General features: G+C 45.5%; 2 protein-coding genes across 2 annotated transcripts in view; one reads left to right on the plus strand and one right to left on the minus strand.

Annotated features, from left to right (window-relative positions):
* The window catches only part of plxna3 (plexin A3), a 177,621-nt gene that overhangs the window by 94,331 nt on the left and 55,309 nt on the right, over positions 1-27,981 (minus strand). The gene's annotated exons all lie outside the window — the stretch shown is intronic.
* LOC125892441 (histidine-rich glycoprotein-like) lies at positions 457-27,358 on the plus strand. The gene is made up of 3 exons (XM_049582467.1): positions 457-605; positions 26,572-27,075; positions 27,115-27,358. The coding sequence occupies exons 1-3, from the start codon at positions 588-590 to the stop codon at positions 27,331-27,333; spliced, it is 741 nt and encodes a 246-aa protein (XP_049438424.1). The 5' UTR covers positions 457-587; the 3' UTR covers positions 27,334-27,358.

The raw sequence follows: 27,981 nt of genomic DNA on the forward strand, positions 1-27,981 counted from the left end.
TATCCCTTTAAGAGGCCTGTCTGAACAGACCGAGAGTCTAGGTGCCATGTCTGAAGGCTTACTGTTGGTTCCAAAGGTGCTGGACTGAAAGATACCAGGCTTTATATTCACTTTAAATCCTCCACACTGGAGCTTTAAATATCTAACACATAACTAACAGTTGATTTGTTTTTACTAATTTAGACGCTGGCTAATTAACTACTCACCTCACACACACACACACACACAAACAGACAGTGTACAGTACAGTCTGCTGGAGTGTGTGTTGTTTTTCAGAAGTATAACCATGTTCAGATTTAGACTGGGTGTGGCAGCAGCTCGCCACGCACACACACACACACACACACACACACACTCTACAGAATATTTTGTAGACGAGCCATGAAAGACAGATAGAGGAAGCAGATACACTCACTCGCTTTTCATTTAGACCTCACACTGTTTTACAACTGTGTGTGTGTGTGTGTGTGTGTGTGACGTCAGGCTAAAACGTGTCCTTTGGGACAAACTTTATGGATTTCGCTGTAAAACACGGTCAATAAGGAGAGAGGAGGGTGAGGAGGACAGACAGGAAGAGAGAAAGAGAGATGAAGTCATTTCCCAAGGTGAGTCCTGACGATGCACACACACACACACACACACACACACACACACACACACACACACACAGTGTGATAAACTGACTCTGTGAGTGTGTGTGCGGGATAGTAAGTATTTATCGGAGACTCCTGACCGAGAATGAAGAGTCATTTATCAGCTGGCAAGGACACACACACACACACACACACACACACACACACACACACTCTCTACAGTTAGAGAAATAGACCTGCAGCAGAAAAACAAACGTCCGACATGTTTCTGTTTGCAGCAGGTTTAAATTCTCTTTAAATACGACACTAAATTAAACATTAAATTCAGTCTGTGGTGTTACTGAATTATATCTATATACATGTCACTGTGTGTGTGTGTGTGTGTGTGTGTGTGTGTGTGTGTGTGTGAGAGAGAGAGAGAGCCTGATGGTGGTGGGTGGGGATAAAAATGAAAATGTCTTTTTCTTTGTAGATTGCTGGTATGCCCTTTTTTTTTTTTTTTTTTTAAAATAAAAATGTCGTTTTCAACCCCGTCATAAACACACATGTTTCTCTCTGTTAAACTCGTTTGGTCTCAGTCATGAAATGTTCGTAAATCCGTGAGTAGATTTGCACATTAAAAACCTTTGTACTATAAACCTACACAGGATTCATGAACGCTGTGCTAAACTCAGATCTGATCGCAGACACACGTGTGTGTGTTCATGAATGCCAATCAATCGTAAACTGACAGCGTGCTCCTGCTAGTCGTCAATTAGCATACAGCCCCGCCCATGAATATCCAATGAGCACCATATAAAGAGGTGATAATTACTATGGATAGACCCGCGCACATGGAGCAAACAAAGACAGAAAATCTTGTCTGTTGCTGAGACTGAAGTTATTTTAGGCGAAGTGGAGAAAAGCATTTTATTTCCTTCTGTTGGTGATGTGATAGGGACAGGTGAATCAAAGGCCCGGGAGGAGGAAACGCCACCAATAACTGTGTCATCTGTCGTAAGAAACATCCAAGAAGTTAAACAAAAATGGTTTGATATGAAACATAAAAAACCCAACACAGCTGCAGGAAGAGGCTCGGCCCAGTCACAGCTGTACACGGGCGCGTTGCTTACATCACTGGATGGACCTCGTGAACAATCACAGCGACCGGCCGCGTCTCATGCTGACGTGAAAAACAGCTTTTTTCAACAGTGTCTGAGGCCAAAGGTCACCGACCAAAACTTGAGAGTGAGACCTGGTTGTACAAACGTGATGTAACATCATGTGACATCTGTCACTACTGTAGCATGCTATGTATACGAGCACACTACGCTGCTATTCCAACAACTAGACTGACTTTTAGTTTCACACATCAGAGTCTGTCTGACCCGTCCACCTCCCCGCCCGCCCCACATGGACTTTCATGCTGTTTGTATGACCGTAGTTGCTGCAGCCTCGGAGAAAGCCGTTGCCAGTGTCTGACACCGAGGTCTGCTGACAAAGCGGCGGTATTTGACGAGTTAAGAGCGAAAACAGACGACTTTACTGCTTCTTCCTGTTTTGTTGTCTTGGAGCCTGAACTCTGAGCAGGGACAAAAACGTGTGTGTGGCGTCGCAGCAGCAGCAGCAGCAGCAGCAGCAGCAGCAGCAGCTCTGGTGTCTCCACAGGACTGACAGTCTGTCCTGTAGCAGCAGTAGCAGTAGATGTAACGGCGTTATTGGTACCAGACGTTTCCAGAGCTGATCAGTGTTGCAGCGCCTGTTCTGTCACTCTCCACTGACTCTGCTGAGGTAAACTAACAGTCCAGCTCCCCGACACCATCTGGACTCTCAGCCAACACACGGCTGAGAGTTTCATCCAAATGTAGCTCAACAGAATTTATAGAAATTATCAAAATAAATAAACGCTAGTTTCCCTCCACTCCTGTCGTCTGAATATTAATATAAACTATATGAAAACAGCTGGCTGGTGCCATTAAAGCTCAGCAGAAGAAGAAGAGGTGATTCAGTTAAAACTCACACTCACAAATTGAAAATGCTGCTCTGAATGCATCACCAATAATGGCACTTTATTTTCCTGCTAACATTTGAATGCAGGACTTCACCTGTGATGGAGTTTTATTAGATCATGGTACGATGGATCACTTAGCTCACAACACAGAATCCTAAAACAGCAGGAAAACAAGTGAGCGTCTGTGATATCTAAACGGATTATGGTGCTCTGCTCTGGACCCAAAATTAAAATATGGCTGAAGGAAACTTGATATAAAAGCAGACGTGTAGACGGCGCTGACTGGTGACCTGATGGAGGTCTGAGAGGAGCCTCCGCCTGAGGAGGCGACTTCAGGGAGAGAAGTCCAGAGCAACGTCTTCCTGTTGTGTCTGAGCTGTCTGATTTCAGCTGAGCTCCAAACTGAGCTTCTGATTGTTTCACCTGATGAAGGTGATCGTCAAATGTTTGAACTTCATTCTGAGTTTAACGTTTTATCCTGAAATAAGTTCAGTGACAAGAAATGACACAGATCATGAGGGGGTCGCTCCGATTTCAGTCCTGACTGACAAACACATATACGCTGCCCGAACACACACGCACACACACACGCACACACGCACGCACGCACGCACGCACGCACGCACGCACACACACACACACACACACACACACGCAGGTGTTTAGAGGTGCCTCCTAAACACCTGTGTTTATTACTGTGGCAGCTAAACTGTACAGAGAGAGAGAGTTACGAGTCACTGCATTAAATAATTACAGGAAACACACACACACACACACACAGCGTAGAAACAGGCCTGGCAAACTGCCACACACACACACACACATACACACATGCTTGCACACACACCCAGTCAGAGGTCAAACAGTTAGGTAAACAGAGTAAATCATTACTGTGCTCTCTGGCAGGTTCAAACCCGTTAGCACCGCGGCACACCAGCACTAACACACTAACAACGCTAACGGCTAACAGCTAACAGGCAACACACACACATGCAGACGGATAATGAGACAAAAGGCTGCTGAGCACACACACACACACACACACACACACACACCCTCCCCCTCCTCACATCAGGAATGTGTTTATTTCTGCAAGAGTGTATCAGAGTGAGAATCTGTCAGCTGGCTCTGTACCTGTGGTAACTAACTAGATTATGTCATACTCGGTCCATTGATATATTGATTCAGTGATGATTGATCCCATATCACTGATGCAAAGTGAAAACATTGATACAAACCATCATCATCATCATCATCATCATCAGGTTACGTCTTCATTTTAAAATAACCGCAGCAGCCAAGAGGCAGACGAGGAGGAGAACATTATTTACTCCTGAACATATCTGCAGGGTGGAAATATTTAGGATATCAGAGATAATCCAGACCATGCACACAGAACACATGCCGTATGATAATAATGCTGTTACCACATAAAAAACAAGGCACCTGTCTGGACGAGTCTCACTCCACTAACTTCTCACTTTCAACAATGTTGGACTAAAAAATGTTCATGGAGGCTGAAATTGAGCCGAGCTGTTCTGTCAGGAGACGCAGAGGCTGAGGCCAGACGTGAGGAAGAAAGATAATAATGTTACATGTCTTTTGTTAAACTGCGAGCAGACGGGAACATTTATGAAATGTGAAGTCACTAATAATAAGTGACGAGCAAAACAACTGACGTGTCTGTGAACCCTGACCGTTGTTACTGAGCTGAATTTGATACTTTGGTTAAATGGTCTTGTTTCACGGCTGTTTGGAGACGTTTGTCTTCAGGACTTAAAGAAGTTTTTATTTCTTGTTATTCACCAAACACTGAGGTAAAGTTATAAACCTGATTCTGACAACACGCTGTTTGCACCAGTCCTGGAAACTCCTGCAGGACTTGAACTCATCATCTCTGAAGCTCATTTCCTCCCAACAACAGAGCGCTACATGTAAACAGCACACAGACACATGGAGATTTATATTGGGACACATGGACTCCATATGTGTTCAGACATAAGAGCACGTTGTGCATATGGCTCCTGAACATGTTTCATCAACAGGTTTGAAACCAACTGCTGCAGAGGAAACAGTGGATGGACAGACGGACACAAACACCAGCTGCTGTTAGCTAAGCACACACAAATACCTGCTGCTGCTACAAAACCACATCACAACACACAGCTCACTGCTGCGCTGCGTACGCACCGAGGGACTGTTCTTTATTCATCAGAGGAGAAGGTGGCTGCAGAGTGACCCTCCCTCAAGCTACACATACTTTTCCTCGGGGCTCGCTGAGCGACTGGAGGACACTTTGATACGGGCTGTTAACCAAAATAACGGCCACAATTTGGAGGGCAAATCACCAGAATTTGGAGGCAATGCGTCCTTTAAAAATTGCCAAAATTATTGCCAAAATTTGCCAATGCCGCGCCCCCTCATAAGTAGTGAACAGTCCCTCACCTGAGCGCACCTGTCCCTTTGTCCCTTTGTCCCTTTGTTTCTGATTCTTGGCTTGTTCTGGGTCGTGGTCACAGAGCTCCTCTGTTATTATCTGTGACACACTCTCCCCATCTGATCAGCTGTAACAATCGTCCACTGCTGCCCACCCCCAAACCCCCCCCAACCCCCCCCCCAACCCCGCCCCATCTAATAGGCTCTAAATGGATCAGGGAGAACAGGCCGAGTCTGAAGCCTGGGTGTAGATTTATGTCTCCGCCTGGACGAGCTGCTGCTGTCAGGGGCCAACCAGCCGCCCATAAATCCCATCAATGTGTGTGTGTGTGTGTGTGTGTGTGTGTGTGTGTGTGCGCACCACAGTGCCAGCGGCTCAGAGTTAAAATAGGTTGATGGTTCTGGCAAGTCGAGTCATTGTTCTCTACGGGTGACTGAGAGGCTGCACCGTGTGTGTGTGTGTGTGTGTGTGTGTGTGTGTGTGTGGTTATTGATTTGCCTCGGGTTATGTTTTTGTGCTTACATGCATTTGTTTGCCTGTTTATGTATTCTGTGTGTGTGTGTGTGTGTGGAATATGATTTTGTTTCCATAAAGGTTTAATTCAACCATTATGTGTGTGTGTGTGTGTGTGTGTGTGTTAAGGAGCGCTGGGCTTGGTGGACAGGAATCAGTGACATGTTCAAACGTCAACCTATAGCACCGGCTGGCTGTGTGTGTGTGTGTGTGTGTGTGTGTGTGTGTGTGTGTGAGTGTTTCCAGATGTGGTAGTTTAAAGCAGATGTGGGATCGGCTCCTGTGATGAAGTTAGAACCTGCTGTCACTAGTTTCAGTCTCAGCTGCTGCTCAGACCAAAATAATTAGTCATGAAACTTGTGTCATTAAAACAGATTTTAAACATTAACTCGAGCAGTTTAGTTTCTGTGCAACAGATTCATAAAAACATGTGAAGCCACAAACAGCCGTCGTCCCCTCAGATTAAGATCCACGTACTTCCATCCACACTAACTCCACACACTGTTAGAACAACAGACGCAGACACTTTTGATGCATTTTGGCATCTTCATGTTATATTTTTGGAACCAGGAGCACGTTCCCAGGAACGCCGCTCAGCATCGCAGACAATTCTTCCTGGTGGCCACCTGCGGTATTGCAGTGAAAAGTGCTCTGCAGCCCAAAAATCATTTTCCCCGCAGACCGCCATTATAAAAGAGACGTCTGTAAACCTGTCGCCACCTCCCACTGTTAACAAGATGGGACATGAATTTTTAATCCTTGTTTTCCACGGGATGGAAAAAATGATTTTAAAATCCATAACGTTGTCACGCAGCAGAAATCATTTTATTGCCTTATTATATTTTAACTTGAGTACTCGTGGTTACACCTGCTCTGTTTCTAAATCTAAAATCAATACAACTTAAATGACCTCAATCTGTTTAAAAGGTGCCATGAACAGTGCGTCCCAGAACGTCAACAACCAACACACCCAGGGTACCTCGGACGTCACATGTGAACGTGGACGACCAAACGTGGACATGTGACGAGGTCACAGTGAGGATGTGTTGGATATTCAGTGGGCTGCGTACCACTGGATAGGCTCCACCCTCGTGTCCATATACGTTTACTTCTGGGACCAAAAAACCACGACGGCAACGGCCAGACTGCCAAACTCAAGGCTTCACAGCAGGAGTTCACAAACCAACAGGTGACATCACAGAGTTATGCCCACTGTTTTATAGTCTGTGGTCCAATCACATCCAGAAGTTCACTAACGGTCCACCTTCAGTACAGCAGCTGTCAGAACTCAGGACGATGCAGAATATCAATAATCAAAGGTCCTTGACGCTGGTCTTGTTTTATAACCAAAACTTTTTACACTTTTCTTTAAACTTCTTTAAAGTGTTAAAGTGTTTGGATGATATAAACTCCACACACACACACACACACACACACACACACACACACACACACACACACACACACACACACAGGGGGGAGAGACGGGTAAATACAGTCAGACGTCCTCTCCTCCTCTAAACTATGTGTGTGTTTATTTTGCTTGCTGTTGTTTATTTGCAGGAGGAAAGAGGCAAGATCGGACCGGAGCCACTGCTGCTGCTGCCGCACGTGCTCAGTAACACACAGGTCGACAGATCTGAACACGTCTGTCAAGTCACATGACTCATTTTGGCCTCTTCTAACCCTTGGAACTGAAAGTCATAGAAATGATCTGCCTGTGTCTACACTGGTATTTTTGCTTATTGTGATGTCATTTCCTGGAGTATCTTCAGATGTTTCATCTCCCTGAGATCTGTCCTCAGAGGTTCTGTGAGTCAGTAACAAGAATAATTAACAAAAGCATTAAAATTATGTCATAAATTAAAAAATATATATACAAAAATCAGATTTTAGAAGATAAAAACATTTTGATCCAAAAGATTTTTTTAAATGTAGAAACATAAATAATTTCTCAACAAGTTATTTGAACTGTGAACAATATTTAGTTTTAAAGTTATTTTTTTAATTTATTTTTATTTTTATGAGCAGAGTGAAAATGCAATGTGATGGATTCATCATTGAATCCTCTGGTGCCATTGCATGTTTTTGCATCATATGTAACGTAGCGCAGTGACGTCACTACGAGCGACGTACATTATGACGAGGAAGACTGAAGCCGTCGCTTTGTGCTGCATGAAGAACGAACGTTGTGTCTGTTACGGTTTTTATTTTAGAACGACTTCAACAGAATCAAACAAACAACAATCTCAATCAGCGTCCACTGGATCTAAGCTTTGAAAGGGTTTATAAAACTGACTGAACCTGAGAGTGACGCAGTTGTGATGATGTCACTGTGATGTCACTGGCAATAAAGCAACAAACACAAACACTTGTTGGGTTGGGGGGGGGGGGGGGGGGGTGAATCTCCGTTGCCACAGCAACCAGCAATCGACTTTAATCTAATTTACAGCCAATCACAACAAAAACAGCAGCTGGTCCTTAACTCAGTGTGTGTGTGTGTATGTGTGTGTGTGTGTGTGTGTGTGTGTGTGTGTATGTTTCTGTGTCAGCACTATATTGAGTGTGTGTGTATGTATGTGTGTGCGGTGAGCCCAGGTGTGACGCTTCCTCCTCCAATCACACACCAATCAACCTCAGTTAATATCCAACCACCAAATATCACTGCTTATTGGCTGATTCACGTGTGTGTGTGTGTGTGTGTGTGTGTGTGTGTGTACACTTCAGCCGCAGCCATTTAAACAGTTTACATTTGCAAATCCACACTTTAATTCCTCCCCACAGTACTGAACCAATCAATGGCCTCGCTCCGCTGAGAGAGTGATTTGATTGGCCGAGAGCCCGCCGTGATAATTAACCACAGAGTTCAGTTCAATTCCTCACACAGAGAAACAAAAACCCAACAAGGTCAGACGCCACCGCAGGGAACATCGACAGCCAATCAGCTCCCAGATTGATTTCCTCCCAGGTAGCCATTGGTTGAATTTATATAAAACGTCCACCTGCAGAGACTGAGACAAGTTTATGAGACAACACGTCCTCAACTGTTCCTGGTTAATGTGAACTACAGACCTGTTCACACAGAGGGGGCGCCATAGAGCCACAACAAAGTCCCGTCTTTACGCCTCCTTTACACGTTTACACAGAACCAAACGACGGCGGCATCATGTGGCTCCAGTGTGTGATGTCAGACAGCATGATGACATCACAGAGTCAAAAGAGGCGTGAAATGTAACACAACAGCGTCAGCCTCTAGTGTGACATATAACATACGTGTCAGCAGCTCTTTATAAACAATAACAATGACATCACATGTCAATAACAATCATTTAGCGTCCCTGTTATATGGCGGCTGATCTCGTCCTCTGCTCGGAGGGTAAGGAGCTCCTGTTAGCTGCTAACTGCTAACAGCTGCTGTTCTTCTTCTTTGAGTTAGCTGCTAACTGCTAGCAGCTGCTTCTCTAATTTGCTGCTGTACACATGTCATCCAAACACCTGTGCTGTATTGTTGCTGTGTGACATGGCTCAGGTTAAACCCTGAACATGAACGACACATAATTAGAATGAGTCCATAAAACTTTCTCTTTTTACCTCATTTGACATTCTGTTGCTGCACAAGGCAACGTGACGCAACTATCGGATCAGTGCACGGACTCATGTACTTTAATTATTTTGCATGTCTTTAATGTTCAAGTTATTTGACTGAATCACACTTTAAAGGCTAAAACACACCGCCAGCAAACGACGCATGTCAAAAAATACGCCCCTATTATGTTCAATGAACAACCCGACACCAGCTGAGGCTAGGTTGCCACGTCCTTTTTCAGACATCACTGCTCCCTCACTCGCTCTGTGCTTGTACAGACCAGCTCCTACAGCAGCTCTTCTTCTCTGCTCACCACTGATGTATACAGAGAACTCTGCAGCTGTTGTTGTGTCTCACGTGTGACGAAGACTAGATGAGGAGAGACTTGATGTTGAGGTTGAGAAATATCTCGAGCTAAACGACCCACAGTCCCGTCATTATAAAGACAATGGCCACAAAGACACTTCCTGTTGAGTCACAGCTCTGGTGATTGGCTCTCCAGGTGAGACATCAGCTCTAATCAGTGGCTGTCAACAGATGATTTGAAGCTGACGCAGAGGAGGAGGGAGTTCAGATCTGTCAGTAGAAGTAGTGATAACTTGTGTGTTGACGATCTGCAGCGTGACGCAGACAGTGTGTGCTTGGGGCGCCACCTGACGCACATCACATGACATGCCCCAGCGGCACTGGTGTGTTTTAAGTTTATTTTCATGGTGCTTTGTGTATCTTAACATGTTTTTATGCAGGAAGGTTTTATTAGCAGTGTATCATGTTGATGTTTGAGCTCAACAACTTTTGTTGTAATTTGAGTTCGTCAGTTGAGCCTCGGGGATATTTTTCAATATCTTGCTGAAATCTTACAGATTAAATTATTAATTACATTACGATTATTCTCAAAAATAATCTGCAGATTCAAATGAACAGTTTGTGGGTAATTACTCTTGCCACACGGTAATAAGGTATTAAAACAGCACGAGGTCGTTGGCCACAGGACGCTCCTTCAGAGTGATGACGTCATGTATTCATCAGGTTGAAGTGAACGGGACCGGCGAGCACGCAGGAGGAAAATGTTTATTTAGAAAAAGAGGGAACAGGAAATTGAACATCCAGACGCTGACTCATCCTGATCACTCAGGTTCACTCGTTTCATTTCCATCCTGAGACGAACGGACAGAGACGACGACTCAAACCAACAACAGACTCATAACACAATTAAATGTTTCAGTCTGGACCAAAGTGACATCACGTCCACACCGAGCCTCAAAATCAAACATCAACTTAATCTGATCATCTGATTCTGGAGCTGACTCTGATTTATACAATCACTTGACAGGTGTTTCTTCTGTTCTCTAACAGGCGTGTGTCGATGAGGGGTTAAAGGGTTAACTGTTTCTCCACAGGTGAGCGTCACAGGTGCAGCCGGCTCGCCATGATATCAAAACAAAAGTTAATCAATAATCTTGTCTTCATCGGGGGAAAGCAGCGAAACTAAACGGCGCTTCACTCGACTGAGGTTTGGTTCGTCTCCAGACTTCAGCTCTGCAGTGAAAGAGAGAAACAGGTGCAGGCGTCTCCTAATAATAATCATCTATATGAATCTAAATCAACAGATTAATTTCCCTCTCTGGCTGTGAGGATCCATTCCCCCGTCGCTGCCGGAGAAAAAAAGAAAAAGCAGAAAGGATGTTTGGAAGAAGAGAGAAGCAGGTGCAGGCGGCTCGGTTACAAACAGACATTACTGTTATTAGAATAAAAGCTTCAATTCCCCGTCGTCTCATTAGCCAATAATGGCTCCGTTCCCTCTGAATGCCACAGCTGATTGGCTGACTCATCTCCGCTAATTCACTTTGTGCTAATGGAAAAGAGGAGGAGGAGAAGGAGGAGGAGGAAGAAGAGGAGGAAGTGTTCTTTCATATAAAAAAAGTAAAAAGAAAAAGCTTCAGTTTTTATGGAAATCTGCAGAGAAAAAACAATCCTTTATAATTTTTTACAGTTTGACACAAAGAGGCGTCGGCCACACGCCAGCTGGAGGAGACGGAGCAGCAGCAGCAGCGCCAGCAGCAGCAGCGTTAGCAACAGTTGCTATAGTAACAGTAAGAATCTACTGTAGTATTTTAGCCTGATGATCAGACTGGATTGCCTTTAAGGAGGTACTCCACAGTTAGTGTTGCATCGGGGCCACACAGAGACCACATGGAGACTACCAGAGCTGTGATTGGTCGCTTTGAGCTGTTTGTGTTTTCTGATGAGAGCAAAGGCAACATGAGGCAGGTTAGAGACGGACTCAGTGATCTGCTGATTCTCACTGACACACATCCAGAAGTATGAGAGTGAACCATAACCATACATCAGATACAGGGCTGAGTTACGTTCAGTACAAATGTTTGACTTTTTCGATGTACATGACGTTCAGGGAGACAGCAACACTCATGTAACTTTGTAAAGAATCTAACTATGCTAACAGCTAAGGCTGGGTATTGTTTAACAAATACCAGTACCTTTAAAGTGACACTGACACCAACAAGGTTCTTCATTAGATACCCATAATATGAACAGAGTGGCGTGTACACTGTAAACATCAGATTGATAGCTAGGGTTTTATTTGCTTCAATCACTACAGAGACAGAGAGCATTATAAAACTCATTTTACAGCAGCCGAGGACTACAGCTCTGATACAACACCTCTGTCCTCTTAAAACAACCCAGCTGGTCACTGACGTCACACACTGATGTTTTGCTGAATTTAGAATACTAGTCCATACCCACTGGTAGCTTTGTCACCTTCTACCTGTGCCAGTCCTCAATGCCTATGTGCAGTTTCACATAGATTGACCACGTCAGTGAGTAGAAAAACGTGGGACAGACAGAATGACTGACTGACAGAATGACACACTGACAGTTTCCGTGATTATGTACAGCATACCATACCATGACTTAGTCATAGCAAACATTAGAAACAACACCAACATTGGTCCACAGGGGGAGCCACAGCGATCGGTCGCATTTTAGCCATTTTGAAGCATTTTTCTGTTGTTATAGCGCCACCCAGTTGCCAATTAGAGTTAAATTTCTCCAGTCACCTTGAGGCGTCCTGTTCTACATATCTACCAAGTTTAGTAAAAATCCATATGGCGGTTAGGCCTAGATAAGAAATGAGCTCTCTAGCGCCCACATTTTGTTTGATGGGCTCAATAATGGTGGGGTCCCCTCAGATTATGTGTGTTCATATGGCTTCTTATTTGCGTGTTGATGGGTGAAACCCTTGAGATGTTCTACACCTTTATGTGATGAGCCACGCCCTCCGCAATATTCATTGCCTTATAGAAGCTCAGTTTTAGGAAGTTTTCCAACTTTTGCCAAGAGGGAACTTTAGATATTGCTCCCTAGATTATGTTCACCCAGTTTCATGCAGATCGCTCAAACTTCCTAGGAAGAGATCCATTTGAAGTGTTTTTCAAAACATTCAAAATGGTGGAAAATCTATATAAGCGGAAGTTATGGGTTCTTGAGGCAAATGTGTTCCTCATGAGGAGAGGCATCTCTGTGCAAAGTTTCATGTCTCTACCACATACGGGGCATGAGATATGCCCATTCAAAGTTTGACATTTCAATGGGTTGCTATAGCGCCCCCCTTTGGCCAATTGATGTAATATTGCTTCATTGGCATCCTCCCATGACCCTCTACCACTGTGCCAAATTTCACATGGATTGACCAAGTCAGTGAGGAGAAAAACGTGGAACAGACACACACACACACACACACACACACACACACACAGAGAAGATACATCGACTGACTGAAGAAACTGAAGCTGCTGTGTGTGAGCGTCCCCCCGGCCGCACACACACAGCGACAGGGCTAACTGTTAGCATCACATAACTTTTCATCAACAGCTTTAACGACAGAGTGGTTTCAGTGTCAGTGTGAGTTTGTCGGGACCGTTTTCACAGGTGTTGGACGTTAGCTGCTGCTGCAGCTGTGTAACTCGTCCTCACCAGGCAGAGCTGAACAGAGCAGCTCTGGAGATGGCTGAAACAGGAAGTCTGTTGATCTGACGGGACGATCCAGGATCAGACCACCAGCACAGAAAGGATGCAGGTATCATATGGCTGGAGATGTTTCAACACTACTTGAGTTATTTTGTCGATGCGTTAGAGAGTACCGATACCCAGCTCTACTAACGATGGATCAGAAATCTACAACAACTTTTTTTTGCCAACACTAGATATCAAACAAAAGAGACTGTGTCGTATTAAGTGTCTGTAAATTCACCAACTCCAATCAGACGGCAGAAGATTACATTATCTCAGAGCGTCATGCTGCGAAGTCTCTCTCTCTGTGTGGGCTGCTGCCTCTGTGTCTGCAGCTGTCTGGACTGAAAAGCAGCATGAACGCAAGGAGCGCTCACTCTGCAGCAAAATTTGGGGACTGAAACGTCAGCAGAAACTTTCAGACACTGACTGACAAAAAATTTAAACAAAACAAAAATGACCTGAAGGAATGTCAGTGGGTTGAGGGGACTGATGATTCAGCTCTCTGAGTGTCGGGGGTCCGTCCTATCAGGTGTGCTGTCCATGTGAACACACACAGGAAGTTAGGTTTCTGTTTCTCTCTGCAGTCGCACAGAAACAGACATAACAGCTAAGAACAAGCACAACGAAGGTAAAACATGATCAACTCATCTTCACGTGTGAAATCAGTGGAATGTCCCTTTAATGAAAATCACACACAGACCTGACGACATGGACGACTCCGACATCACGACCTCACAGAGAGACCTGAAAACACTCAGCTGTGATTGGACAGCTGGCTCCAGTGTGTGTGTGTGTGTGTGTGTGTGTGTGTGTGTGTGTGTGTGAGTCTCTCTGATCTGGGTCCAAAACAAACAGGCCTGAGGGGAGAGAGGAGACACGCTGCGCTGACCGCCGCACCTCCCAACACAGACACACACACACACACACACACACACACACACACACTCTCACACACACACACACCCATCCGCCTGGGACGTCCCCTCCAGCTTCCTGTCGCCTCGTTCTCTCCTTACATACTGATGTACTGATGACATCACCCCCTCTGACCCAATCAGCTGTCAGATCAGCTGGTACAAGAACAACACCGATAGATGGGAAATCCATTACTACTGTCACCACAGCAACCGCCGTTACTACAACCACTACTACTACAACTACAACTGGAACTGTCACTCTGACAACTGCAGCGTGTACTGACGATGCTGTTTCTATGACAACTGACACTAACATTAAACTGTTACTTTACTGTCGTCAGTATGACGCTCCGTCTGCGGCCTCAAACAGCTGCTGCTTTTACTACACCTGATAGTGTTTGTACCAGTAATACAACTATCAGTCTGGCTTGTTCTTCTGTATGGTGACCTTACCAAAAATTAGTTTAGCTTGCTTTATAGTTACCTGATCAATTATAATATATTATAATATAATATAAGATCAGATCAGATTTCTTTTTACAGTTTATGACTGATAAATGGTGAAACATGCTCTCAAAGCCTGCATCAAGTTTGGAGAGCATGTTTTCAAAAAACAAAAAAAAATTCCCAAAATTTTCAAAAAGAAAAAAATAATCACCAAAACATTTAAAGAAAATATGTTTGAAAGGCACTCAGGTCACTCAGTCACTGAGTCACTCAGAACAGCTTATATGAGGTGGCAGAAACTGAGGAATGAAGCTGAGGTACTTTAACTGTGTTGCGATGCTGCGACTCACACACCAGCCTCAGACACCAGCCTCACACACCAGCCTCAGACGCCAGCCTCAGACACCAGCCTCAGACACCAGCCTCACACACCAGCCTCAGACACCAGCCTCAGACACCAGCCTCAGACGCCAGCCTCAGACACCAGCCTCAGACACGAGCCTCAGACACGAGCCTTACACACCAGCCTCAGACACCAGCCTCAGACACCAGCCTCACACACCAGCCTCAGACACCAGCCTCAGACACCAGCCTCAGACGCCAGCCTCAGACACCAGCCTCAAACACCAGCCTCAGACACCAGCCTCAGACACCAGCCTCAGACACCAGCCTCAGACGCCAGCCTCAGACACCAGCCTCAGACACGAGCCTCAGACACGAGCCTTACACACCAGCCTCAGACACCAGCCTCAGACACCAGCCTCACACACCAGCCTCACACACCAGCCTCAGACACCAGCCTCACACACCAGCCTCACACACCAGCCTCAGACACCAGCCTCACACACCAGCCTCACACACCAGCCTCAGACACCAGCCTCACACACCAGCCTCAGACACCAGCCTCACACACCAGCCTCAGACACCAGCCTCAGACACCAGCCTCAGACACCAGCCTCAGACACCAGCCTCACACACCAGCCTCAGACACCAGCCTCAGACACCAGCCTCACACACCAGCCTCAGACACCAGCCTCACACACCAGCCTCAGACACCAGCCTCAGACACCAGCCTCAGACACCAGCCTCAGACACCAGCCTCACAAACCAGCCTCACACACCAGCCTCAGACACCAGCCTCACACACCAGCCTCACACACCAGCCTCAGAGGGAAACATCGTAGGGCGCTACAGTCATACCAGCTACAGTCATACCACAGCTGTAGTTACTCATCCTGAGACACAACAGATCCTGATTTATTTTCAGTTGTTGTTATGACATGTTTTCATCATGAAACCTAACATGTCTCTTGTTCTTCCTTCCGTCTCTCAGTATCAGACTCACGGGTCCTGGGAGCCAAGGTCAGAGGTCGTCTGGTTCACAAACTGAAACATGTTTCATGAAGCAAACATGACGTCTGCAGTGTTTACAGACTCTCATGTGATGATGTATGGACACATCTTAAAAACATCAGTGTGACCGTCGCAGCATTAAAACACAGCCTGCACAGCGACACTGACGGATGTTTGTGTCTGCAGGTTGATTTTCAGAGAGCTGAGCGGCGAGCACAGAGAGGCGTGTTTAAAAGGCAGCCTGGTGTCATGTAGGCAGGTTTCACTGTGAAGCTTCCAGAGAGACGTCAGGCTGCCAGCTCGCTGTGTCGACAGTCAGAGCCGCTGATGTGATTATGTTGTTAGAGGAGGCAGACTGGGCCCAGTCCCAACCACACACTCAGCCTGCTGCTGCTGCTGCTGCCGCCTCAGAACAACTTATACCACCTTAAACCAGTCCAAAATATTAACTATATACCACCTTAAACCAGTCCAAAATATTAACTATATACTACGTTAAACCAGTCCAAAATATTAACTATATACTACGTTAAACCAGTCCAAAATATTAACTATATACCACCTTAAACCAGTCCAAAATATTAACTATATACCACGTTAAATCAGTCCACTATCTGAGAAATATACCACCTTAAACCCTCTTACACTCACATTCACAACTTCTTGTAGTTTCCATGACAAACTCTGTTATAATTCTCTGATGACTCTCGCTGTGCTGAAACTGCCTGGTTGTGTCAGTTAGCATCTTTAGCCCCATTGTGTCAGTTAGCATCTTTAGCCCCATTGTGTCGGTTAGCATCTTTAGCCCTGTTGTGTCAGTTAGCATCTTTAGCCCCGTTGTGTCAGTTAGCATCTTTAGCCCTGTTGTGTCGGTTAGCATCTTTAGCCCCATTGTGTCAGTTAGCATCTTTAGCCCTGTTGTGTCGGTTAGCATCTTTAGCCCCATTGTGTCAGTTAGCATCTTTAGCCCTGTTGTGTCGGTTAGCATCTTTAGCCCCATTGTGTCAGTTAGCATCTTTAGCCCCGTTGTGTCAGTTAGCATCTTTAGCCCTGACATGAGGCGACGTGAGGCGACGTAGACGACGCAACAGTTGGCTTTCGTCGCCGCTAGTTCTTGATGTCGGCTTGGTGTGTCCGCACCTTTAGAGACCAGAGAACAGACCTGGACACCGTTGAGCCCGTTAAACTCAAAGCTTCTGTATGAAGCTCAGCTCTCCGTCATGTCTCTGATGAGTCTGATGAAGCTCTGACACTAAATGAAGGAAGATTCACAAGAGTTTCGTCTGTTTTTGGATAATAAACTTTACATGTGTCTGATTCAGAGGTTTGGTTCTTCTCGAGTGAAGCACCTGACACCAGCAGCTGGCTGTGGCTGGACTGGTCAGCTCCCAGTTTAACTCTGGGTGTGAGGCAGGGTGGAGCTGGCGGAGCTGCAGTTACAAAGGTTTGAAAGTCCATTTTTAAAGAGCGGAGGAGTTTTTAGCTCCGTCTCAACGCCCTGAGGTTTCCTCTGTGTGTGGTCGCACAAACCAAACGTCCCTGTGTGGCTTCCTGCCAGAGCTGCTTCAGGTTTCAGGTCCCCGTCCACTTCCTGTTTGGTCCTCGCTCTGCCTCAGACCACCACAGTCAGAACTGGTTTTAATGTAACGACTGGTTTCTACATGCTGGGCTGAACGGACCGTACCAACGTCGAACCAATATTCTGATAGTAATGATTAACCATCGTCAGGTGAGGTCACGGCGGTGTTTTACGGTGAGTTTAAGCCTCTTGATGTCACACGTACACACATCAAACTCGTCACCGGGGTGCGTTTGTGACGGGGGGTCTGCGGCACTGTGACCACTGAAGATAAATAAACTCTGCGGGAGTTTCACTGATTTAAATGCCAGAAAAACCAAAAATGCATCTGGAAAAATACAACAAACAAGAGCCGCTGTTTTCTCGTTTTATGAGTCTGAGTGATGATGTGAAGAACTGCAGCACCAACGGGACGACAGCCAGAGATTTACACACACTCAGGTCCTCACACATGTCCTCACACATGTCTCTAACATGACTGAAACACACAACTTGGATTTTTCACATTTTTTAAGTCCATATTTTTAATTGTATTTATCAAAATGAAGATCTAAGTGTTTCAAAGCTTTCCCCTCACTGCTGGGACGCAGGGCCCCTGGGGGCCGGGGGGACATGTTCCCATTACTTTTTAAAATCCCATTTTTTCTGGCTGAAGTTAAGGACATGATGATAAGCACGCAGCAGGATGAAAGCATGGCGAGTGTTTTCTGGTGAGCAGAGTGAGAGGGGACGTGAGGAGAGTCAGAAAAGGCTGGAGTGAGTTGAAACCCTGCGACGCAGCGCAGAGAGGCAGAGAGGAGACGGACAGAGAGGAAAACAGTCTGACAGACGCAGATAAAGTCAACAGAGAGTTTGAGTTACGACTTGTTGTTTTTGCTGCTGTCAGAACACACAGCGAGCGGCCGGGCGGCAGAGAGGCTCCATGTGAAATGAATCAGGACTGTAACGTCTCTGTGGAGGGTCTGCTCGTCTCAGCGCTGCACACACTGAATTATGGGCTATGGGCCTGTCTCTACACCAGCAGCAGAGAGACACAGGGACAGAGACAAAGACAGAGAGAGAGACAGAGAGAGAGACAGAGACAGGGACAGAGACAGAGATAGGGACAGGGACAGAGACAGAGACAGAGACAGGGACAGAGACAGAGACAGAGACAGAGAGAGAGACAGAGACAGAGAGAGAGACAGAGAGAGAGACAGAGACAGGGACAGAGACAGAGACAGAGACAGGGACAGGGACAGGGACAGGGACAGAGACAGAGACAGAGACAGGGACAGAGACAGAGACAGGGACAGAGACAGGGACAGAGACAGGGACAGAGACAGAGACAGAGAGAGAGACAGAGACAGGGACAGAGACAGAGAGAGACAGAGTTCTGCAGGCTGCAGCTCAGTGATCTATCTCTATACCAGCAGCAGAGAGACAGAGACAGAGATACAGACAGAGATACAGACAGAGAGACAGAGACAGAGACAGACACAGACAGAGAAAGAGACAGGGACAGAGTGAGAGACAGAGACAGACAGACAGACAGACAGACAGACAGAGTTCTGCAGGCTGCAGCTCAACGATCTGTCTCTACACATGACGTCACGTCCTCACCTGTCTCTGTGTGACTTCAGTTTTTCCCACGGCTGTGAACGCACCATGAGTTACTCAGAGAGACTTTCTGTTCTTGAACCCACCGTCTCTCACTGAGTCTGTGTGACGACGGTGGACGGAGCGTCTCTGCCAGATTACCAGTTAACCTTCCCCTCCTAAATTCAATTCATTAGAGTCCGAGCTCTCGACCCAATGAGAGCCAATCACAGCGGCCCGCTCAGAGACGCTGGAGCGATTTTATAGAGACGAACGTTTGCTGACCTGAGAGCAGTCGGAGAGAGGAGGAAGAGAAAGATGAATAAAGTGAGTGATGTTGAATAAAGAAATGACACGTCTGACACGACGATGATCAACAGATACAGAAAATTACCACTAAATAAAATGTGAATAAAGATGATTCAGCATCGACCGTGACAGATGATCAAGGTTCAAGTCTTCTGAGAGCACGCTGACGTTTATTAGAGTTGAGTCTGACGCTTTTTTATGATGCGTTCATCTCTCCACGTGTGTTAACTTGTGTTTAAACTCGTAACAGACGAACAATCATCAGCGTCCCAGTGAATTATGACGTCTGTTTGTCAGGAGGCAGCTTGATGTTGTTTAACGCAGCTTTTATGACCCAGTGTGACAGAAATGCAGCGTCCTCATTCACTCCAATGAATCTGTTAACGGGGTTAGACATGACGTCATCTGATCAGGCCGATCAAACACACACACACACACACACGCTCCTGCAGTATTTATTTATGATGGATTAACCTCCTGATTGTTGCTCCAGTCGCTTCTGTGATACCTGTAAATCTGTGTGGTGACTCACAGATCTGCTCCTCAAACTGGACTTCATGGACCAGACTGTCTCACATGTGCCTCAAGCCAAACATCTGTCCGACCAATCAGAGCAGATCTGGATCACTCTGCCTGACACTCACGTAGCAGGGTCAAAGTTAATCTGATAAATCCAAACTTCAGTCAGATATAGAGTTACAGAAACCATCCAGAGCAAACCATCAGCAACAAACTACAAGCAAACAGTCGTGAGGAGCAGATCTGACTTCTGAGAGGACGCCAGGACCTTTGTTCACATGAACATCAGAGATAATGAGAACCTCAGGAGGTGGAAGTCAAACTGAATCTAAAAACGTCCCATCATGTGTGTGTCACGTCAGATTTGCAGCTACTGGGCGCAGTGGGTTTGTCTGAACAGGAGGAACGTCTCTATGTGACAACATGTTCTCAGCCCAACTCATCAAATACCGCCTCTTGTTCAGTGGCCCAACATGTGAAAATGTGATGCGCTGGGTACCCTCCTGCGGCGGTTTGGGACATTCAGGGACGGCATGTCGATTAACACTTGTCTCATGAAGTGTGTCCTTAAAAACTATACGTCTATTTTCAACACAAAGGTGCAGTTTCTGCTCGTTACATGCGCACAGTCTTCCTCTTCGTGAGGGGGAGACGAAGCATCAGAGAAAGACATGGAACTTGTTCCTAAATCAAACTCCACGGCCCCTGTGTGGGAGTGTTTTGGATTTAAACCAAAGGACAGGGGGCAGCCCAGTGATTAGGACGAGCCGGTGTGCCGGGTTTGTTCTAAAACCATCTCAACAAAAAGAGCAAACACGACCAACTTAACTGCACACCTGAGAGTGAGAGACTGACAGACTGTTTTGTTGTATTTATAAGGTCTTTATTTATTTATTTATTTTGAATATTTAAATTTTCTTTTTTGCATTCCTAAATATTCTTGTTAACTAAATGTTTATTTCTCTTTAAAAGGGTGAACTTGCATCAATATGTCTTTATTATCATTATAGAAGTTTAAAAATGGTCTAAAAACAGCAAAATTACAACAATAATAAAAACGGTCTTAAAATCACAATATTATGCAATATTATCACTTATCACGATAATTTCTGACACAATTAATCGCCCAGCAAAATTTGTTATTGTGACAGAACGACCTTTAAAGAAATAAAAACAGAGGAGTTTTTGTTGAACAAATGTTTTATCACTATCACTGACACTTGAGACACCAGGGGTCAGCACGCCGGGTCCCCGCCCCTGCCTGCTGTCTGGGCCCACAGGGCGGTGGCTCCATGTTACTCGTTCAGGCTGAGCCAGACCAGGCCCCTGGTCCAAGGCCCCTGGTCCAAGGCCCCGCCACCACACACTCACTGGCGAGCTCCCCCCAGGTCTGGCTCCAGAGGGGGGGCCCGGTGTTTCCATACAGGGCGAGGTACTCTTTATCCAAATGTGCTGTGTCACTGAGGTCCACTTGAACCGCTCTCAGTCTGGCCCCCCCTCTGAGACCACTTTGCTTCAGGAGACCCTACCAGGGCCCGTCGGCCTCGAACAACTCAGCTCCCAGGATCATCGGGACACACAAACCCCTCCAAAGGTTTTCAGTCTGTTCTTTTCACTTTTTATTGCAGCAACATGTTTCTAGTCGACTGGAAAAGCTCCTGATTTAATTACTCTAGTCGCCACCGGAAGTTTAATTTGTACCTGAAGTATCAATAATTTATATCATAAATAAGCATCAATTATTGATACCATATCGTGATGCAAAAATATCATGATACTACGCCGTATTGATTTCTAACTCACCCCTACCACAGCTCCTGCGAGGACTGTCTTGCTGTTCATACTGCGGTAGCTGCTGGAGGCATCAAACAGCCGCCGCCGGTGTGTATCACACCGCCATGCGTCGGTGTCTCATGATCCACTGACAGAGCGGCTGTATTTGATGAGCTGGGTTGTTGCTCACTGTGTCAGAAACAGCCGCTGCAGAGTGTGTATCACAGCGACGTGATGGGTGCTTCTGTGTGTCGGTGTCTGACGCCGAGATCCACTGACAGAGCGTCGGTCGGTGTCTGACGAGTTGAGAGTGAGAAGAGGCTGAGACAGCGATCAGAGAAACCACTGTGCAGAGAAATCCATACAAGAATTGGAGAAGTGGAGGTGCCTGAAACCGCCGCCTCCTGCAGGGTTTATTTGTGGTGTGAACACCCACTAATGGAGGAGGTCAGGATATATGGAGGTCTGGAACAAAGTCAAGAAACAGTCAGTGTTGCTTTCTTTTAACCTCCATCTTTCTCTGACCTCCAGCGAGTAGTTTTTCTGTTTGAAACAAGTCAACTTTATTTATAAAGTCCAAATCACAGAGGCTTCACAGTCTGCACAGCTCAGCGTGTCCTCCGACCTCCATTCACACACTGACAGACTCCCAAAAACGACTCTGAGCAGAGAGAGGAGGGAGGAAACTCAGGAGGGACGGACAGGAAGTAGATGTCTGTGTACAGTCAGTCAGCTCATCTTTAGAAGATCAACTGTGAAATACTGACAATATGTTGTTTCTACAGAGCATCTGTATTTCTCTATATCTTCATCATCATCATCATCATCATGGCTCATGTAAAAAAAGGCCATTGTTGATGCATGATTCATACATGAGCGTGATTCATCACTATTAATACAGAGACCAGCGTGCTGTTATCAACATCACCATCAACCCTCACTGAATCCAACTCAAACACTGTCTTTGTCTCCGTCTGTTCTGACGATAACCAAACCAGCACTGGACTACAGAGGTTATCACCGTCATTTCTGACAGGAGACATCCTCGTCCTGCTGACAGCAGTGTGAGATCCGATAACGACGGTTGACGTCTCATCGGGCTGCAGACGCTGAAGCTACGGAGCCGTTTAGTTTTAAAAATGTTTAAATTACTGTAATTTATTGTTTTTTGTGGCCCCTCCCTGTGAACAGGACCCTGAGACACTTGAACTCCTTCGCTTGGGGCATTAACTCACTCCTAACCTGGAGGGAGTGTGAGGTGCATCGGCGGTTTGGTGTAACGTCTGCAGTGATGCTTTACACCTGCTGTACACTTTACTCCAGACGTCTGCGTACACGGAGCTCACAGAGTGGGAGTGACGGCCCACAGGTCAGTTGGCCGTTGGTTCATTGCTTTAAAACAGAATGCTCCGTACCTTTAAACCGTCACACTCACTTTCACATCAGCTCAAATGTAGCTGAAGTGCTCGCTGGTGCTCGGAGTGACGACTGAACGCTCTGTGCTGCATGTGTCAACTGCTCATCCTCAAATATGCGTACATATCTAAAGGATCATCAGGTGTGGACAGGAGAGAGTGAAGAATATGATAAACAAAATGTTGTCACACGTTATCAGAACTAGGTTACGTCAGCAGTAGGGGAGGGAAAAACTGATACAACAAAATATCGCAATATTTTTGTGTGTCAATGTCATATCATCTCACAGTGCCAAGCATTTATTATTATATAAATTATTAATATTACAAAAACAAATTAAACTCTAGTCACCGACTAGAACAATATATTCAGTTGCATTTTCAGTCACTAGAAACATGTTAGTGCTGCAGAAATGAAGCGATGAACAGACTGAAAACGTTATCTGATTAGATAAAACAGATGTTGACAGTTTTGTTTAAAGTCTATAATTCACAGCTGAAAAAAGGTGATCAATCACAATATATCCCGTGTCAGCATATCACAAAAAATGTAAAATCATAATACGATTGTATCGTGACTTAAGTATTGTGATAATATCGTATGGTGGATCATCTGGTGATGAACACAACTCGTCAACAGCTACAGAAAAATCAAAAAACCTGCAGTCATGTTTCATTAAGAGTAAAATTACTGTAACAATTAATCACATTACGCACAACAAAATTCCATGACTTTCCAAAACTTTCAAGGATTTTACTAATTCTTCTCTTCTTGGCCTGAAAAACGAGATTATACGATTTTTCCATGTTGTCCATGGTGACGTGTGTTTCGTCCGACCAACGGTCAGAGATAAAAACAAAGAGGAGCAAAAGTTACGATCGGAAGTGATACGTTATTTTTTGTTGACTGACAGAATGATTAATTGATTCATTCTTTCAGCTCTCATCTGAGCAGATCTAAATTTCATCTCATCTTTTCTTAAATGTAGTGAAACCAGTCACTGCCTGGTGACATCACATTGATCTATAACCTGATGGATGATCAGTGAAATGATGGTTTATAACTGAAGGTAGTAAAATATAAAAACTGTTGAGTCTTCATTTGACGTTCAGACGTGGCGTTCAGACGTGACGTTCAGACGTGGCCCTCAGCGAAGCCCCGCGGCAGTTTGTACTCTATTTCAAAATGTCTGGTTGGCTGTGGAAGCGGCAGAGAGCGTTTGTTGGACTCAGAGAGCAGAGGAGGAGGAGGAGGAGGAGGAGGAGGAAGAGGAAGAGGCTTCACTAAACATAGAACAAGTGTTCCTCTGCCAACATCTACAACCAAAACCAGTGATATCCACCAATCTGTTCACCACACAGACGACACCTCTGGCGCTCCCTCCTCCCTCCTCCCTCCTCCTCGTCCCTCCTCCCTCCTCCCCCCTGCGTCGCTCTCCGAGGTCAGCCTCCACAGGAATATCTCCCCATGTGGATGAATATTAAAGCGGCAGCTGTGTGGGAGGAGAGGTGAGCGGGGTGAACGCCGAGAGGATCCATTCACATCGCCCGGCCTCCATTTTTAGTTTTCAGGCAATTAAAATTCATCCTTCACTCTGGCTGGAAAATGGAGACGATGGTCGAGCTTCTATTTACTGTAATGATGATGTGGAGTAATGTGTCTGAAGAGTGTGTGTGTGTGTGTGTGTGTGTGTAAGCTTAGTATTTATTCAACCAAGAAGTTTCTATCTGATGGAAAAACGATGGGAGGATTCAGATCAATGATTTTACATCACTGACTCGAATACCAACAACATCACAACATGACCAGGAGAAACGTTTCCAGCGTCCATCTCTGAAAACCACCGATACATCTACACATCATGATGTGACTGATCCTGAGGGGATCAATACTGCGACTCAAACTGTGACACGTTAAAGTCCCTCAGACGTAAAGCAAAGAGAATCAAAGAAAGCAGATAAAGGAATTATAAAAATAATAAGTATGTAAGAATATAGGAATAAAAATATGCTTCAGTATGTCAGATATTTAAAAATATAAATATGAATAACATGCTGAGTGTGTAAAATGTGTAAGAAATATAAAAACTTTGTGCCTATTGTTACATTAAAATGTATAAAACTAGTAAGTAAAGTTTTAAAAATATGTGCATCATGCTACAGTGTTTAACTAGCCTTGTGTTACACACACATGTATAACACTAGGATGTTAAGTTCAAGAAAAATAACAATATGTGAATTACAGTGTTCAACACTAGTGATTACATGACCGTGTGTGAAACCAGTGTGTAAAAGCTTAGAGGTATAAAAATATGTGCAATATGTTTTGATGTACAACAAATAAATGACCAGTTATAACTGCTGACAGGTGAATTAAGCCAAAGTGTCAGTTTATTAAACAGATACAGTGAAAGTCTACGTCCCAGCATCGCTGTGGTCGACGAGGTTACAGACACACCGTTCAGAGAGGTTTTTCATAGACTTGCACCGATTTATCGTCAGTGCTCGGAATCTGGCCAGTTTTCAGGTGATCGGCCGCGACCTGCGACCAGCCGCTCAGTCTACAATATGCCGATTGAAAACACTGGTCAAATTCCCAGCGCGCCGCATTATTGACATGGTGTAACATCAGCAGCGCACACACACGCACATGTGCAACTCACGGCGTGGGCGATGTCAAGGCTATTCAAGAGAAGGCTGAGACTCGGGGTCAAACATGCGCAATGTAAGCTGAGCTGCGATTGTTTGACCCCGTGTCTCAGCCTTCTCTTGAAGAGCCTTGGGCGATGTGAGGAAGTGAAACATGGCCGGCTTCTCACCTTCATCATTCACGCACACACATCAGAAGAGAGAAGGAGGAAGTTGTTAACTGTCCGTGTTAAACTGAACTGCAGAGCTCTCACTGCTGCACTGCGCCGCTTCAATCTGACGACGTGTGTGTCCGTGCGCTTACTGGCGGGTGCGTCCTGAAGACCTGTGTGAATTTTCCACAGGACATATTTTTACTTTTTTGTCTATTCAAGAAATTACCCGCACATGCTGTACACCAAGAATTATTGTTTCATTTATCCATGTTTTTATTTATGTATGCCTTTTTACGTATTTATTTTAATACTGTAGCTGAAGCTATATTTGAGCAAAAAGGAAAATGTTTCTGAACCTGTGTCACTGTTTGTGTGTGTTTGAGATGATTATTGAAAAGCTGCTTGTGTCTTGATTTAAATGTTCTGATAAAGCAAAGATAGAAAATATTGCAATATCTTGTGAGCTGTAAAGTGGTTAGAAAAAAATGAAATCAGAATCGGCCCCAAAAAACTGTAATTGATGCAAGTCTAGTTTTTGGTGTTAAATACCTGGTTTGGTAGAAAAACAGCAGCAGGTCCCTAAAACATGTTTGGAGCCTCACAAGCAGCTGAGACACGACATGTTTCACTGAGTAACAACTTCAGATACTGTGTGTCACTTTAGACACGTATGAATCGTATGAAATGTAAGGTACAAATGTAAGGTGTGTGTGTGTTTTGCAGAAACGTACAATGCAACATTTCCCTCAGGTAACTGGGCTGAAACCAGTCACCATCAGCACGTCACCATCACCATGTCACCATCAGCACGTCACCATCACCATGTCACCATCAGCACATCACCATCACCATGTCACCATCACCATGTCACCATCAGCACATCACCATCACCATGTCACCATCACCATGTCACCATCAGCACGTCACCATCACCATGTCACCATCACCATGTCACCATCACCATGTCACCATCAGCACATCACCATCACCATGTCACCATCACCATGTCACCATCAGCACGTCACCATCACCATGTCACCATCAGCACGTCACCATCACCATGTCACCATCAGCACATCACCATCACCATGTCACCATCACCATGTCACCATCAGCACATCACCATCACCATGTCACCATCACCATGTCACCATCAGCACGTCACCATCACCATGTCACCATCAGCACATCACCATCACCATGTCACCATCACCATGTCACCATCATGTCACCATCAGCACGTCACCATCACCATGTCACCATCAGCACATCACCATCACCATGTCACCATCACCATGTCACCATCAGCACATCACCATCACCATGTCACCATCACCATGTCACCATCAGCACATCACCATCAGCACGTCACCATCAGCACGTCACCATCACCATGTCACCATCACCATGTCACCATCACCATGTCACCATCATGACGGTCTCAAGGTTCAGTCAGTAAAATATAACCGCTCTGTTTTAAGATGATGAAGTCGTTGACTTTAACCTTCAGCTCAACAGCATGTAACAGATGTTACAGTGAACACAACTGTATCTGTACAGTCATCAGATGAAGGCTCCAGCTGAGAGGAAGAGGAGCTCTGTGTCTCTTCATGTGACAAAAAACGTCACAAAATATTCTGTATAAAATAAAAACTGAGGTTTTTCTTTAAGAACACAAAAGTTCATTGTCTCTGAAACCTTTAAATAAAATTACACATTTAGTTTGAGTCAACACACAAGATCAATCAATCAGCTGCTGTCTGTCCCCCTGTCCCAGCTGCTGTCTGTCCCCCTGTCCCAGCTGCTGTCTGTCCTCCTGTCCCAGCTGCTGTCACCATCTGCTCACTGTCTGTCATCAGCTGCTGTCTGTCACCCTGTCCCAGCTGCTGTCTGTCACCACACTGTCCCCCTGTCCCAGCTGCTGTCTGTCCCCCTGTCCCAGCTGCTGTCTGTCCTCCTGTCCCAGCTGCTGTCTGTCCTCCTGTCCCAGCTGCTGTCTGTCCCCCTGTCCCAGCTGCTGTCTGTCCTCCTGTCCCAGCTGCTGTCTGTCCTCCTGTCCCAGCTGCTGTCTGTCCCCCTGTCCCAGCTGCTGTCTGTCCTCCTGTCCCAGCTGCTGTCTGTCCTCCTGTCCCA

This window comes from Epinephelus fuscoguttatus, linkage group LG7, assembly GCF_011397635.1.
Source record: "Epinephelus fuscoguttatus linkage group LG7, E.fuscoguttatus.final_Chr_v1".
In the NCBI taxonomy this organism is placed as follows: Eukaryota; Metazoa; Chordata; class Actinopteri; order Perciformes; family Serranidae; genus Epinephelus; species Epinephelus fuscoguttatus.

Bases quoted from the DNA above. Each gene is read 5' to 3' on its own strand.
- LOC125892441 (XM_049582467.1), top strand. The intron at 27,076-27,114 runs GTCACCATCAGC...TGTCACCATCAG, and splicing joins CATCACCATGTCACCATCAT to CACATCACCATCACCATGTC.